The sequence below is a fragment of the Anoplolepis gracilipes genome, chromosome 2, assembly GCF_047496725.1.
Source record: "Anoplolepis gracilipes chromosome 2, ASM4749672v1, whole genome shotgun sequence".
Lineage (NCBI taxonomy): Eukaryota > Metazoa > Arthropoda > Insecta > Hymenoptera > Formicidae > Anoplolepis > Anoplolepis gracilipes.
Genome location: NC_132971.1, coordinates 6,647,910 through 6,661,498, shown reverse-complemented (window position 1 = coordinate 6,661,498; position 13,589 = coordinate 6,647,910). Strand labels below are relative to the sequence as shown.

The 13,589-nt window shown below is 44.9% G+C and overlaps 1 protein-coding gene and 1 long non-coding RNA gene across 6 annotated transcripts in view; one reads left to right on the top strand and one right to left on the bottom strand.

Moving 5' to 3' along the window:
• The window catches only part of LOC140676457 (homeobox protein caupolican), a 65,921-nt gene extending 52,543 nt beyond the window's left edge, over nucleotides 1–13,378 (top strand). For all 5 annotated transcript variants that reach the window (XM_072911534.1, XM_072911537.1, XM_072911533.1 and 2 more), the window contains 4 exons: nucleotides 601–734; nucleotides 7,579–7,937; nucleotides 12,073–13,087; nucleotides 13,298–13,378. In XM_072911534.1, coding sequence (XP_072767635.1) covers nucleotides 601–734; nucleotides 7,579–7,937; nucleotides 12,073–13,087; nucleotides 13,298–13,337 — 1,548 coding nt within the window. In that variant the 3' untranslated portion in view covers nucleotides 13,338–13,378. The remainder of the gene's footprint in view (nucleotides 1–600; nucleotides 735–7,578; nucleotides 7,938–12,072; nucleotides 13,088–13,297) is intronic.
• Nucleotides 1–13,589, bottom strand: part of LOC140676464 (uncharacterized) — a 132,474-nt gene that overhangs the window by 507 nt on the left and 118,378 nt on the right. The gene's annotated exons all lie outside the window — the stretch shown is intronic.

The window sequence follows — 13,589 nt, the reverse complement described above, 5'->3', positions numbered from 1 at the left end:
ACCGCGCTTATATTAATACACCGACAAGTCGACGTCTGTCCGTGATAATGTTTTAGGGACGCCCGGTTAACCCGTGACATCGCCCCTTCCCTCCCCGTTTCTTAAATCCGACGCGAGGTAACCAAAAGAGTAAAGGATGGTTGAAAGATTTCTTTCAGGGACATTTATCGTGCTCGTATAATCTTCTTAGGACTACAAACCGCTCACTGTGTACCATGGTTTAGGTCGAGTATTATATTTATACGACCATTACGATTCATTGTAGTCGCAGTCTATCGACGAAAATTGAGATGAATTGGATTGAATCTCCGAAGGATTCTCACATACACACATACACGCACACAGACACAGACACAGACACACTATCTCAACCTGTAAATTGTAATCTACAACTAAAATTTAACTCGAATTTTTCGCAAATCTATATAGCTTTCGAAAAATATTGAAAATATATTTCTCCAGTCTTTCTTTTTTACGAATCTGCAAAAGAGGAGGATAGCATGTCGATGCACATTTAACATCGGGAAATTTATATACACGCGATATATGTATACACGTGTTAAAAATAAATTATAACGCTTATCGCTGACGCTCTTGCAGGGTAATCCGTACGGGCTGAAGGACGCGACGGGGATGGGCATGACGGCGGACATGGGTGCTGCCTGGGGCACGGCCGCCCTTCAACCTGCCGCTACGGGTTACTACCCTTACGATCCAACCCTGGCCGCCTACGGGTAAGTTTATCGCCAGGTTTCATGGTCTCTCGGCTCCATTAGATTAAACCACCACCGGGAGAGCGCCGAACCGTCTCTCCCCCTTTCCCACCCGAGGGCCCCTCTTCGCCTTCCGCGCTCCTCGCCATTAAAACAAGAGTCACGATCACGTCGCCGTATATACTCCGCTAGAAGCGTTTCCGCGCGACGACGGTTATCGTTATCGCGCGAATCCGTAATATCTCTCCCTTGCACGTGCGCACCTGAAGAGAGAGGTAGAATGGACCGTTATAAAATTGCACCAGTCCGGCTCCTGAGATGAGCTGTAATGTTGATCGATAGCCGATAAAGAAACCACATCCGACGTGGAGAATATAATTTTTTTGCGATAAATTTTTCGCGAATGTAATATATGAAGGAATATTTTTTTATCTACAAATTACAATGAATCATTCAATCTCGTTTTGCTAAAAGATAAATGGATATGTAATACATAATTCGCTGCTTACACAAGTCGCGATCACGCGCAAGTACATTAATACGGTAATATATCCGATAATCATTGTCGAATCAACATTCGGGCGTTAACTGTCATTTCCAAAATCTGTCAAACTCTCGAAGGGGGAAAAAGAGGAGGAAGAGAGGGAGGAGAGGGGGGGGCTAGAGTTGAAGGTGCCTCGGCGTTCGAGTTAGGCCAAACACGACGGACGGCTACAAAATGGCTGTAGGCAGCCGAGTGGGCGTATATAATGGGGGCTTCCAGATTGGACGCGTGTGTACATACACGCACGTGCATGTACATACATCTACAAACGCGCGTGGTATCGCCACATCGCGAGCGCAGGGAGAGCAGTAGGTCTCTCTCCGTAGGAGAGCGAGTGAGTGAGTTTATTGATTGGCTTCCTCCCCGGGGTTGGCTCGCCCGTTCGCCAGGCCTCTCCGCTCTACTCTCGAACTCCGTCGCTCTCTCGCTCTATCTTCATCCCTGTCTCTGATTCTAAATCGCCCTCTCTCTCTCTCTCTCCTCTCCTCTTTCTCCCTCTTTCTCCCGCCCTTGCCATACGCTCTACTCCCCGCGTCTGTCTACTCCCTTTCGACTACTTCCCCGGCCACCTCCGTATCCTCCGAACGAGTCGGCTCCCACAGGTGCTTTACTTGCTTCGCTTAGCAACCCTCGTGTCCGCCTGGTGAGCACACACGCGCAAATATATACACGTACACTCGCGCACGGCGTTCACGCATAGGCAGGCGCGTAGTGACTCACGCAACGGGAGGCTTTCCCTCCCTCATCGGGGCCACCCCCGTTTGGGTTGTATATAGTTTGCATGTGCTCGACGACGGCGGTAGCGGCGGTGGCGGCGCCTGCCAGAGAAACTCCGACGGGTAGGCATTGTTTATCGTGGAATTCAGCGCCCTTACTGTCTCGCCACTCTCTCCCCGGACAAGCCTCTATTAATTTACTTGCTTAATAATACGACGAGGCCGCTCTCTGTCGTTCGCTTCTCCCGCTCCCGGAGTTTTGCTCCTCTTCCCTTAAACGGGTTACTACGCGCCCGTTCACTTTCGACGTCGTTGGACCGCTATTGTTTTATCAACGGCGTTGAAAGTTGCGGACTCTACGTTGTTGGTGTATGGCGACACAAGGAAGGGTGCCCCGGGTCGTCGCGCGCGAGGCCTGTAAATTGAACCGGTTCGATTGGGACGCTCCGACGCGAACGCTCTGATTACAGGAAATGAGAAATACGTCGTTACCGACTATCCCGCGAAAGGGTTCCTTTGGGGACTCTTTGAACGGGGGTAGAAGTGTCTTTCTCTCTCTCTCTCTCTCTCTTTCTCTCTATATCTCTTTTTTTTTCTGTTACCTTCGCGTAAATTGATGGAATTCTCTGTTCTTCTCCGTTCGCGTCGTTGTACACTCGAGCTTAATTCTACGTCCTGTTATTTATTATTGGATGATGAATGAGCGCGTCTGCTGTCTCCGTGTACAGTAAGATGATACAGCAGATATTTAAGACGTCAATGGAAATTTCAATGGCAAGGATAGATCTGTCGTGCAGCTTTTAGTAACAAAACATTATTGATATAATACACAATGTGACAAGTGTGACGTAGAAAAGTTTCTATCTTTTCGGATCGTTAAATATGCGGTCAATCTTGTATCCCTTTGACGGAGCCGTACAGTTGAACGCCGTCATTCTTTTTTACCCATTAAAAGATAAGACATTGCGTCAGCGAATGGTACTAACTTAATTTCCACTCAATCGGGAGATACCGCTTTTTATTTCATGATCGCGCGTACGAACGTTGACTATGTTAGGATCATAGAAATGTGCGGCCTTTTTCTCTTCGATGATTCCCTTTGATTTCCCATAGCACCGATCACTTATCCGCGTCTTTTCTATCTACACCGTCCAGAGAAAGATGCCTAAACCGGTATAATTCTAGAAAAATTACTCGACGTATAGAACAAGATACACGTATGTACAAGGTACACTTTATCGATCGATAAAGGAAAACAGTCGACTTTCTCATATTCTTACATTTCGATTAAAACAAAAATTGAATATAGATGCGAAGTATTTTCAGAGTGCACCAAGATAAGATATTACTCTTCAAAATATCACCCTCGTATTTTAATTTCAAAAATAATAGAAACAATAAAAATATAATGATTGCAAAACTAGGCAAGATTTTATGCACTCTATACCATATGTTTTATGGATTATCAGAGTATCTATCTTGTTCTTGTCTTGGAACAAGTAGGAGAAAGCTCCGATGATTAGAGGCAGACAGCATATCGCTTCATCGTAGAACGCGGAGGGCGGATCTTGTCGGCGAAGCAGATGCTATGTACGGGAGACAAAGAGAAAGAGAGAGAGAGAGAGAGACGGAACTATATGTTGGCTGGTTGGTCGGGTAGGAAACGTTTGCGCATCCGAAGCCGGGCGTAACTATTGAAGCTATCTATATACACATACATATATATATATATATATATATATATATATATATATATATATATATATATACGGCTATACGAGGCTCGAGGACGTAATTACGCGCGTTCTGCCAATATTGGTTAACCTTTCGAGGTTGACGCCACCATATGCAAAGCCTCTAATGAGTCGCTCGAGTGCCGCCAGTGTCTAGTATTACGCGCTCCTCTACGCACCCTTTCACATTGTTATTAGCCGTCGTAGGTATTCGACGATCTTGCCGTTTCACTTTCTCCCTTCTCCCTATTCCCCCACACTCCTATCATTCGCCAATTTCGTTTCACATATATATATATATATATATATATATATATATATATATATATATATATATGTAACGTCGCTTCTCTTCGCTCCCTTTCACTCCCATGAGCAAAGTATGTATCGCGCTTCTAAATTGACGTTGATCCTCGATCTGTACAAAAATACGAACGGCGATGTGATTTTATCTTGTCGTTGCGCAAAATCAATTTGCTGAATCTGATATCACGATGCGTCAACGTTCGATTCGCGTGACCTTTCGATCAAGCAATCGACTGACAATAAAAATTTCGTTAGGTTCCTATTTACTTACGATTTTAATTGCAGACTAAAGCCGATACACACACGATACTTTTATAAATAAGTTATTCAAAGCATCGAAATTAAGGATTGAAATGCACAGGAACGCATTCGAGAAATAAACGCGTTCGATCCGTGTGTTTGTTGGGAAGTCGCGCGTTAAAAACTTGTACGCGTCGAATTCTCCAAGGACGCTTGTCTCACGGTTTATGCCTCAGTATCAACAGAGAGCCATGTCGAGCAGTTTTATACGATGGTAGATAGTGTTATTCACACTTGTCGATCCGTGAACTTTCGCGTTACGAGCGTAACATAATCCTTTTGAATGTATAAACTCAAAGCATTTAAATTATTGATGTTTAAAGACTGACGCTTATATTACATATAGGTACTCGCTGACGTAAAAAATGTAGGGTCTACAAAACCTGAGTGCATCTTTTTTCCTCCTTTCTCTTCCTGCTTATATCACTACATATTTATATAATTATGCAGTTCCGATTTAATGAAACCTTTCGCGCCATTGTATAATCCAAGGAATATCAAGAATAATAGCGAAATTTTTCGCGAATCACGTTGTGAGAAAAGGAGGAAGGGGGAAATTGGAAACTGTGCTCGTTGCGCATCTGTCAAGTTTTTATCTCGCTTCCATTCGTCGTCGCATCCACATCGCGACCATTCGCATATACGAGACGCACGATCACGTCGATACGCAATCCGAGCGATTCGCTCTCGGCACGCAACGGTACACTTAGTATGTAAATGCCAAAAGAGAGAGAGAGAGAGAGAGGGGGGGGAGAGGGAGAGAAAGCTAACTCGTTGTGTATGTAGATAATTGCGCGGCGCAGGTCGGATGTGTGGGAGGCAGTCGAAATTGCGCATATTAATGAAGGGGGACGAAACTTGATTGTATCTGGAAACCGTACGTCGGCCTCTGTCGATTTCTGACGGGCCTCTGATTCGACACGGTTCTTTTTTTCGCCAGAATGTCACTATTTCTCGCATTGTGAGACGGGTATAATTATTCTAGTACGAAATGAGCTAGCGGGAAATTTTGCAGAAAAAAATTCGTCGACATTCGACACGCAGTCTATTCCAGATGTGTCTACTTTGCCTCGCAAATTTTCTATTTTTTTTATTTCTAACGTCGTGTAATTAGAACATAGACGTGAAAAGCTTCATGCTAATGTTTTATAAGGTTTGTTTGTAATTTACAAGGAGTTAAAAAAATATAATTCACAAGAAGTTTAAAAAAACTTTCCAGATTCTATTTCGAACAGAACTAAAGTGTCTCGAATGAAAACGACGTACAATATATCTATCGTATATAATATATACGTGCATTTTATTGTTTCGTCCTTGGCGAAATCGCTTCGACAGACTCGGAAGCGTATTAAAATCAATAAGGCTCCTTCTTTAAGGACATGGCCACTTTTTTTGCAGTAGTAGTAGCAAAGGAGGAACGCGGTCGGAGAGGAGAATGAGAGGAAAAAAAAAGGGAAAGAAACATAGAAGTCGAGAAGAGGCTCGTTTTACCGGCGGCGTATCCCGGCGGCCGCCTTTCCCTTGTACGAGGGAGTTTAATAGAGGGTGAAACGTCCTCCACCTTCTTCGAGTCAGCTTCCTGCGGATTGCTGCTTCCATCCCCGTCGGGACGCGGTCATCTTGGCAATCTCGGATACGGATCGCGGTGCTAGTCGAAGGGTGTGGAAGGGGGTTGCGCAACCTTGTGCTCGTTGAGTGAAAGCGAGAATCTAATCATTCGCCATTCGTTCGATTTATTTCGATTTCCGCTTCATCTTTCTCTGGCTTTTTCTTTCTTTCTCGCTCTCCAACTTCTTCCTGTAATCCAACGATTTCTCCAATGATCTAAACGGCGCACTCGTCTAATTCGATTACATAAAATGGAAATAGGAACTTGACAACGTTTATTTTTAACACCGTTTTCAATTGCTATTCGATAACGATCGTTCACTGTGGCAAAAGCAGAGAACCCGCTATTGTGATTATTTCCGACGCAACATCTGGGAACTGCCAGGTCGTAAATTGAGTAAATTGACGGTTGATCGATGTCGTCACATCGCATTTCAACGAGACCTTTCGCTTAAATTATTTCAAAACCATGTCTTGTGAATTACATATATATTATATTTCCTTCATCTCTATTATATTTTCTACAAAATTTCCGAATATCGTAAATATAACTAGCAATGTTTTTTATTATTGATCTTTCGATCTCGATTTAATATCGATATCGCGAGATTTTCCTCAACCATCGACGAGCAACAGTCTCATCGGGATGCGTTCCGCTCGAGGCAAAACATCGTTGCTAACCACCACCACTACCATCACCACCATCGTGAACCCGCTGTGCCTCCGCCGACGTTTCACAACCGATGGATCGTCGATAGGTATTTTAGCCTGTAGTATATAACAGTATCCACCTATAACATACTCGCGCACCGGGTTCTTCGCTGGGGAGAAGGGAGGTATACTGAGCAAGAGGGGGTGGGCGAGAGGGGATCGATCGAATCGCCATTACGGCGAGTGAGTGCCGGGGGTGCACGATGGAATCACGCCGCCGCTGGGGGTTTATTCCCTGTATATATTTGCCGGAGTATCACCCCTCGACCCAGTAGGATGCCCCCCTCCGGTTCCGTCTATCCCAGAGGGGTTTGATGTCGAGCAAGGCGCGAAGAGAAAAGGGGGAGATATATATATATATAGAGAGAGAGAGAGAGAGAGAAGGAGAAAACACAGAGAGAGGGAGCGAGAGAGAGAGAAAGAGAGAAAGACAGATCTAGGAAAGCCGAGAGCTCGTGTAGAGCACTTCGGACTTGCCAAAATCTGCAGGGAATTCGCACCCTCGACACGATACCACTTTTCGAGTGGAGTGGCCCGTTTCGACAAATATGGAACAATAGTTACCTTCTGTAGCAGGCAGGCAAACGGCGAACGTTAGCTAATAGCGATTATTCGATCGTTAATAACACGTTTGACGTTTAGTATAGATATTTGTACTGATTTTTGTGTAATTTAAAAAAAATTTTTTTAAATAAACAAGATAGATGCATGATTGAGAGTAATCAGTACGCATTCCGATATACGTGTTATGTTAATTAGTAATACAGGAGATAAGAGACGCTTGTGCAAATATTTTCTACGATTTACCGAACGCTTTTTACATCTTGGCTTTCCTCGAATCGCACTTCCTGTTTACAAGCCGCTGTTCATCCGCGTGTAACGAAATTTTTTCTGAAAAGATTTCAGGGACGATCTGATTGTAAACTGCCTGCCGTTGTCTTTTTCAGATACAGCGCCGGCTACGATCTGGCCGCGCGGCGGAAGAATGCCACGAGAGAATCGACAGCAACCTTGAAGGCTTGGCTGAACGAGCACAAGAAGAACCCGTATCCGACGAAAGGCGAGAAGATTATGCTGGCTATCATCACGAAGATGACGTTGACTCAAGTCTCCACTTGGTTCGCGAACGCGCGGAGACGTCTCAAAAAGGAGAACAAAATGACGTGGGAACCGAAGAACAAGACGGATGACGACGACGATGCTGTGCTCTCCGATTCTGAGGATAATAAGGAAAAGGACGAACTCGCGGCAGACAACAGAAGCGACCGAGTCGGCGAAGATGCGAGACGGGGCCTCGATGATACCGGTAAGTCTTTTTCCTCTTTCTATTATGCGTACGCGCTGTAATACAGGGCGTCTACTCAAATCTTGTAAAAAAATCCTTTAAAAATTCTCTCTAATCTCCAAGTATTTTTGTTCAAAATTCCAGATAAAAAGAATATTTTTTTAAAGATTTTTGATGCAACATTTTAAAATCAGTTTTTTTATTGTATTTTTCTCATGCTTTTTATACAAAGGAAAAATTCAGAGCCACTTAAGCTTAATAAACTGCTCGATTTGCAAATGTACTGAAAAAAATTCAATAGTTTTTAGTAATATTTTTATTATCATAGCCATTTTTTATCACTAAAAATTATAATAAAGAATATTTATTGCATATTCAACATCTTGTTAACATTGAATATATTAAATATAAACAGAGATACATATTTATAATATATTATAAATATTTTAAATAGATAATTCTACAATTTGGTTTATCAGTGAATGTCAATTTTACTTACAATGTAAAAACAAAAATATCCAAGAATTTTTGTTAAATTCCCTGAGTTTCAATTCCAAAATTTCATAAACATTCCCTGATTTTTCCATGTTTTCCACACTTTCAAATGGACATTCTGGATTATTAAAATTCGTTATTCGACGAGACAATGCCTCGAGCCTTAAAATACAGAACTTTAAGAACCGTGACGTTTTCACGTTGTGAACCTCGAGAGAGATTTAGAAAATTCATGCGGCGCGAGATCTTACGATTGACACGCGAGATCTTGGTTTTGCCATTTACGCCGCTAACAAGGCTACAAACTGTGAAATAAGAGGCGTGTCTGTTAACGTCGCAGCGGCAGAAACACCGATAATAATAACATTCGAGACGACCAGTCGGCCGCGCCTGTGTTTCGAAGACTCGTCTGAGAAAAGCGGTCCACGATAACGTCGTCGTCGTCGTCGTCGTCGTCGTCGTCGTCGTCGTCGTCGTCGTCGTCGTCGTCGTCGTCGTCGTCGTCGTCGTCGTCGTAGTATCAGAAAATTTCTATCATTAGAAACGTCCGATTATCGATATAGCGAAAAGTATTGTTGATGTCGTTTCTCGAAGGTAGGTCCGGCGAACAGGGCAAACCGATCTCTGTGACTGCGGAATGTGTCGATGGCGTGTTTACCTCGCGTGACTAGGTTTCCCGATATCGAATACCCATCAGCTGGCGTTTCTCGTATTGCGCAAGCGTGCATATCGCATACGATACAAGTCGAACTTTGCTTTAGACATTGCGACAATTATTTTTAAAAATTTGTCGAGCCCTTCAGAGAAATTGTCATAAATGTCGCGCTCATGGACACTTTTAAATAAATATATCTTTGTTCCGCTAAATCTCTCTCTTTGTCATTCGTATTTCTCGAACTCCTGTGGGGCATTCGACAGCTTTATCGGACGATTTCGAAATACAGAGTTGCAAATTTTGCCTCACATCCCGGCTGTCGATTCATCGCAAGTGCGTCGTACGCGCTGATTAAGAGTCCGCTTAATAGCCACTTAAATCCGTTTCCCAAATTGCGGTTCGGATATCGAGGGCATCCCGCACTCGCATTTCTTGACGCGGCGGCCGGAAACGGAGAGTTAGGAATTCGCAGCGCAGCGGAGCGCGGCGCGGAGCGAGTTCTATATTGCGGGGGCGGACATAATGGTTCACATGTGGGTAAACACAGTGACAGGTTGCGGGTTGCCGCGCGAAGAGATTAATGGCCCTCAGTTCGGTCCCCCGGACCGGGCTGACGGCCGTTGGTATTGGTACCCCGGGCTCTGGACCCGGGTTGCTTGCCCGTGAGCTTGCTGCGAGCGTGTGGGTACAACTGTATACGTACACATACCACGAGAGGAGCGCGTAATTGTATGCGTGCGCGAAAGAGGGAGAGGGTGCGCCTGGGCTGAGTAGCCATCCGTACAACCATATACACTCCGTACCATGAGAGATCTATGTATATATATATAGATCTCATGGTACGGAGTGTATATGATTGTGTATATATATATATATATAATATATGTATGTATGTGTGTGTGTATACATATGTGTACGTTATATATATATATATATATATATATATATGTACACACACATACACTATGAACTGTATATAGATACACGTGCGGGAGAATGCGCTGATTCGAGGTACGGTGATGTATCGGCGCCCGTGGCGAGACGAATGGTACGGACCCTCCTATGGCCACCATTACCCCACCGCACATTGGCCAATATCGAGTCTCTCTCTCTCTCTCTCATGCGCTTTCTCTCTCTCTCTCTCTCTCTCTCTCTCTCTCTCTCTCTCTCTCTCTCTTGCTCTCTCGCTCTTATGCACTTTCTCTCTCTCTCTCTCTCTCTCTCTCTCTCTCTCTCTCTCTCTCTTTCTTCATGAACTCTCTCAGTCCCTCTTCCGATAACCAGGATATCCAGGTCCTGTCGTGCTACGTCACGCGTCCTGCTATGGTTCGTAATTTCAAAAGACCGAGGTGAGCAACGCTCCGACGATGAGCGCCAGCTTGGAAAAGGCTTGACGAGAACCGACGGGAAATTGATTTGCCGTTCTCGTTTCTTTCTCGTGAAAGCAGGCGTCTTACGTCTAAAATTTCGCGGTTTTCCTTTTCTTAGATAAAACTAGCAAGAATGTGCGTGTATGTGTATGTATCGACACTTTGGTTGTGGAAGACGAATACGAAATACACGTACGTGCCGGTGACCTTTAGAAATTCAAAGGGGAGCTTTCGGCAGCGTTCATGAATTTCTACGCCGAGTCTGAGGAAGATAGGTCACACGAACTGTCAGCTACCTATGCGGCGAAGGTTGAAATATTCGTATTCAGGCGGAATATATTCGAGCTCTCGGCTTTTCAAGTCCGTTATTGTTACGTAAAATCGGACGTGAGTAAAAGTTCGGTTTGTTTCTCGAATTAACGAGATATTACAGCATCGGCAAATAGAAAAATTATTGTTGTACACTTTATTGTTGTCGTTAAAAATGCCTTAACACACGAATTTATATACATATCGGCAGACATATACATATTTTGTATATTCATATAATGAAAGATTCATATGTGTTTCGATATATGCATATATATATGCATAAATTCTGTTAAATTCTGTTCATTCTTAACGCCGAGTATATACACTTTTGTTTCATGTGTGAGTAATCGTCTGTAATCGTAAACATATATAAATACAATTTAGTTATTCAATTTAAACATAGAATCTGCCCACACAGCGCGAAGATTATGAGATTAACGTCTGATAAAAGAGGGTCAAAAGTTAAAGAGCCACTTGTGGACTCGACGGTAGTATCTATTTAGTTGGCCCATAAGGCTCCCTTTATAAGGGGGCGTGCATACGCCCTAAACTGAAACGAAACTCTTTTTTTCTATCCTTCTCTCTCCTTCTCCCTCCCCCTCTCTTTCTCTCAGCCTCTCTACATCTCTCTCTCTCTCTCTCTCTCTCTCTCTCTCTCTCTCTCTCTCTCTTTCTCACACACACTCGAGAGTATAGCAGCACGCCCTTCGAGCTTGGGAATTATCGCTTGACGACCCATCAAGTAAACCCTCTGCCGACACATTCGAACCTCTTAATGAAATTCTCACCCCTGACTGACTGGCTGGCTTGGCTCGGTGGCTGCCTGGCTGGCAGACGCTCGGGACGATCCGTGAAGCGCCCCGAGAGACGACGGGACAGGGAGAGATCGGAGAAAAAGGAGAGGGATATGGCGCTCCATCTTTCTCCCGCGCATCCTCCCCCCGTGCTGCCCGAAGGGAAACTGAAATCTCTCGCGCCCCAAAGTGGTTGAAGGCTTCGCTTCCCCTTTTTTCACAGCATCCCTTACAGCTTAACTATATAGGGGCGTAAGAGAGATATCCGCCACTCTCGCGCCGCTCGACGACCCTTCACAACGGCGGAATCCCGTTACGTTGAGTTCTACGTCTCGCTCTCGTGTGCGTTGAGCATTATAAACCATTAATGCCTATATTCTTGGCCTGTATCCACTTTCACGAACCGTCTTGGGGGTGACGAACGCGAAGCACAATTTCGTGCTAGAATATTTTGTATTTATATTGTGACGTCCAAACCCATGTTTGGTTATAAATCTACAAATAATTTTCCTTTGATATCGTTTTTTTAGAACCAATGAGGCACGTGAAAGCGGAACTCCTGCAACATGAAAAGGATCTCGACGACGAAGACGATCTGGATCTCGAAGACGATCGTCGACGGAACGAGCATCCGTTTCATCACGCGATGCAGCATCATCATCATCACCATCAAGGTTTTGGTGGCGAGGATCATCTAAAGGACGAGGGCATCAAGCCGGACTGTAGCGCGGGCGGTGTACCGATTCCCGCGACGAAACCGAAAATCTGGTCTCTAGCGGACACGGCGGCGTGCAAGACACCGCCGCCACCCTCGCACCCCCATCATCAACAGTATCATCATCAGCATCATCAGCAACACTACCCGCAACAGAACCAATATCACATGCCTCGTCAAGACATGATTCAGACTGACACGCGACATTCGTGGCTCGGTCCGGCAAGTATGGTGGGAGGCGGTGGCGCCGGAGGCGGCGGCGGCGGCGCCGGTGGCGGCGGAAACATGGGGAGTTCGTTCGCTCTACCCTCCTCGGCTGGGATGAGCCCGTCGGCGGCAGCGACGGCGCCTTTCACAGGCATGGCCGCGAGATACGGTGGTCTGCTCTCGTCCTCGTCCGGCAGTCAACTCCATTACAATCCCAACTCGTCGTCGGGCTCGAGCTCAAGCGCGTCCTCCTCGGCGGCGGCGGCGGCGGGGTTTCCCGAGGTTGGCACGGACACTCCACCCCAGACGCCGCCCAACATGAAAGTGGCCACGCCGAACGGGGTGATTCAGGGCCCGCCGGGTGGTTATTGTCCTGGTGGCAACGCGACCGGCGCCGCGACTAACGGCAATCCCAACAATCCATACGGCGCGGCGATTCATCCTAACGGCGGTAGCAGCGGTTATCTATCGACGAGTTCTGGCTCGGCCAGTAGCGCGTCGTCCTTTAGCTCTCGGCTGCAGAGCTCGCCGGTTGGACATAATTCCATTCTCCACCAACATCAAACCACTGCCAGTTTGCCACCCACGGAGGCCAGCACTGCGTTTAAACCGTTCTATAAAGGGTGAGTGCTCAATGCTGATGTATGTTGGATGTAATGTCATTTTGTCGCTAATATTAAATACTGTCAGTGTATCCGTATAATAAATCGCAAATGAGATAAATAAACTTTTATTCGATGTACAGAATTAAAAAAATATTCTTTCTCTTTGAAAAGAATATATTTATAAGATATAAGAAAAAAAAAATAGAAAATATGCATCTTTTGTTTCAGCTCGCAATCAATGGGTAATGGCTACGTGTCGCCAGTTTAAAAGAGCCAAGATAAAAATCCAGAACGACGGTCTTTCTCAAGGTAAGAGGCAATTTTATTTTTTTTTGCTTACGATCTTTGCTTTTTGCGACGCTATTCCTTGTTCTACGAACAATATTGCACATGCGTCGAAAGATTTCAAATTTTCTACATAATAACTGACGTCAAAATCCACAATCGGTCTGTACATTATAGTCACGTTAATGTCACAATGAGTTATATTCGTAATTTAACTGTCGATTGTAAAAAAGTC